This window comes from Siphateles boraxobius, unplaced genomic scaffold, assembly GCF_051911475.1.
Source record: "Siphateles boraxobius isolate OS27281-9 unplaced genomic scaffold, OSU_SipBor_1 6, whole genome shotgun sequence".
Lineage (NCBI taxonomy): Eukaryota > Metazoa > Chordata > Actinopteri > Cypriniformes > Leuciscidae > Siphateles > Siphateles boraxobius.
In genome coordinates, this window is record NW_027509186.1 from 16,783,205 (window position 1) to 16,786,114 (window position 2,910).

The 2,910-nt window shown below is 37.4% G+C and overlaps 1 protein-coding gene across 1 annotated transcript; it reads right to left on the bottom strand.

Moving 5' to 3' along the window:
* Nucleotides 1–234: 234 nt before the first annotated feature.
* Nucleotides 235–2,672, bottom strand: LOC143715951 (uncharacterized). The gene is made up of 4 exons (XM_077207886.1): nt 2,385–2,672; nt 1,931–2,062; nt 779–916; nt 235–503 (listed from the first exon to the last, which is right to left on the bottom strand). The coding sequence occupies exons 1-4, from the start codon at nt 2,500–2,502 to the stop codon at nt 361–363; spliced, it is 531 nt and encodes a 176-aa protein (XP_077064001.1). The 5' UTR covers nt 2,503–2,672; the 3' UTR covers nt 235–360.
* Between the last annotated feature and the right edge of the window lie 238 nt (nt 2,673–2,910).

Sequence of the window (2,910 nt, forward strand, 5' to 3'; positions counted from 1 at the left end):
GAAAAAGCACAAGATATTTTCCATTTTATTGCAAGACATAAATGCATCAATAATACTACACTTGAGATTTTTTTGAAGCCATTGTTTCTTGGCTGGGGAAACCTTGGGGCAAGGGATTTTTATCTAGGAGTATTGCAACAATAAGGGTTTTCTTCATGCTAGTTTTTGGCAAAACAAGGCAATGGAGAAGGGTTTCTTGTACCAAATACAAACCTCAATTAGGCCAAAAAGATTTATTTGGTCATAAATGGAAAACATCCCATTTGAACCAAGTACTAAATTGATTGTGAAAGAACACCAGAATGAATTACGCAAAATCAATCTTACTGACATTAGCTATAACTGACACAGTGATCACTGCTAATGCGGTACTACTTGTGCACTGAGCGGTTCGGCTGCAGGCTTCGGTGGTTCGGCTGCAGGCTTCGGTGGTTCGGCTGCAGGCTTCGGTGGTTCGGCTGCAGGCTTCGGTGGTTCGGCTGCAGGCTCAGCTGTAGGCATCACTGCATGGAAACAGATAGTCAGCTTTATTCCATCCTTTCAGCAGCATTCAGTCTCAGATGTTCATCCACTCAAATCATGAATAGCAAGTTTTCCTTACAGAGTAAATTGTAATTTATGCATTTCTTTTTTTTGGAATTCATTTTGTAAATCTATTCGGTGCTTGAAACTGCTATTGGGCTGAATTATGGTAGGCCTACTTTTGTCAGAGTAGGATATGATCATTATAAAAGACAAACTGATAAGAAAAAAAAACAACTAATATAATAAAAAATACCTGTATATTGATCCATACACTGACGTACACGTCCATTGCTACAGCATTTCTCATTGTTCGGACAGTCACTGTCATAGTCACACAACTGGGCACACTCTCCTGCTTCTGGTGGTGTGCTTGGACACTCTCCTGGCTTTGCTGTTATACAGACATGTCAGTGAACACATCACTGAATGCTAAAAGGTCTCATTTACCATTTAAATAGTGAGTGTGAGGTGTCAAAATTTGTGTTAAGCATGCGATTAATTCTCAATTTAACATTAAAAAACAAATTAACGCAGCATCCATTTTTTTCCCGTCATCCTTTGGCTTAAGTTACATTATATGATCATGCTCTTCATGCAAATATTTTAAAACCATTGAAGCGGGACAAAAAAAAAGCACTGTCTGTGAATGTACTGCTGTAACTTTCGCACTTGAACAAACAATAACACACAATTATGCCAAAATGCCCGTTGTTTTGTCAAGTATTCTTATAAAAGAGCAGTCTTAAATTAACTTAAGAAAGAGTTGTAAGAAAATGAGATGCGTCAGATCCACATCATGTGCATCAGTAACAGGTCTTAAAGTCACACCAGCCTAATAAACCAGTTGCTATGTCTGGCATTAAATGTTAATCAAAGAACATTGTTGCTTTAAAAAGGATTAATCTACATTTAATTTATAATTTATGTAGTTAAGACTGTAAAGTGTTTGATAACCTTACTCAATTGTATATTTCCTACCTGTTAGACCATTGGTAAATTACACTTATTATAATGGGTTTATATGAAGATTGTTTTAAGTTTACTTAAGTTATTTTTTAAAGCCTAATAAGTGTTGAAATTGATAGCTTTCAATTCTACTGTAATGTTGAATTTCTATCATCGTTTAAAAATAAAAATCTATTTCATAGAGACATCAGTACAGTATCCATGATACTGGCCTTCATTCATAAAAATATGCCATTACACAAAACACTGTCGTTAAGTTATTAATTTAAGAAAATACTAGTTCAGTCTTTCTACTAGATAGTATCATGTTTAGTTCAACGAGTTACTTGTGATTTCATTACAATTATTCGTGAAATTTACTAGCAATTTCTGAGTGAAAACTTTATTTTCAGTGTTTCCTTTGGAAGACCTCTAGCATCCATCATTAATTGAAACTCACTGAAAACAGGCAGCACGCACGCGGGCCCACGGGGAAATTGACAGCATTTGTGTCCTACAGAACAGTCTCTATCACAAGAACATCCTCTACGGGACGGCACGACCTTCAGCTTCGCCGGACACTGACCGGACACTAAAGAAGAGGATTCAAGAGGATCGTTAGCGGACATCAAGGGAGTGCTGTATTAGTTTGTTTCAGCATTTGTAAGTCAGGGGTCTTGCAATATGAATTTCAAATGTGAAAATATGTAAATGTAAATTAAGTGTAAATGTATCTGTTTTAAATCAAGTAGAAATACCATTTATCAACACTATGTCAATTAGTTTCAAAGACAAATAGAGTTGCTTCCACCTAAAGGGTGTAACAGTTGCTTATAGAAGACAGTTCATAGGTTTTCCATAAGTTTACTATTGTAACTAAAGATAGCCTACTGTACCTAACACAAAAGTCATACTTTGAAAGCGATCTTCTTCCGGCTGTATGAAGCCAAAAGATCCAGCGTCTGTTGTGCTCAAACATGCAGACAGACACATTAAAACAGCACTCAACGAGCAGTACACCCGAGCTGTCATCCTCTCGACCTGTGAACTCAATGAACTCTTCTGGAAAACGCGCTGAATTAGTGAGTCAGGAGGGACATCGACACAAAATTCACTAAAAACAAGCTGCTGAATCCCGCAACATAAATCGCTATAAGGGATATTTGAAAACGCATTTTTAAAGATCCAGTGAGGTCTGGGTAAATAACTCCTGATCAAACTCACCTGCCTGTAGCTTTAGCCTAATCTTGAAGACCTTGATTAGCTTATTCAGGTGTGTTTGATGGCTGGATTGGAGTTAATTGTAGGAAGTGGGGGATGGATGAATCTGAGGGTGCTTCTCAACCAGGCTTTGTTGGTACCATGATACTGATCATAAACTTTCTCTGTCAACTCAGGCTTCGATCCTGAGTTTAAGTGTGAAATCAGTATCGAACAGCC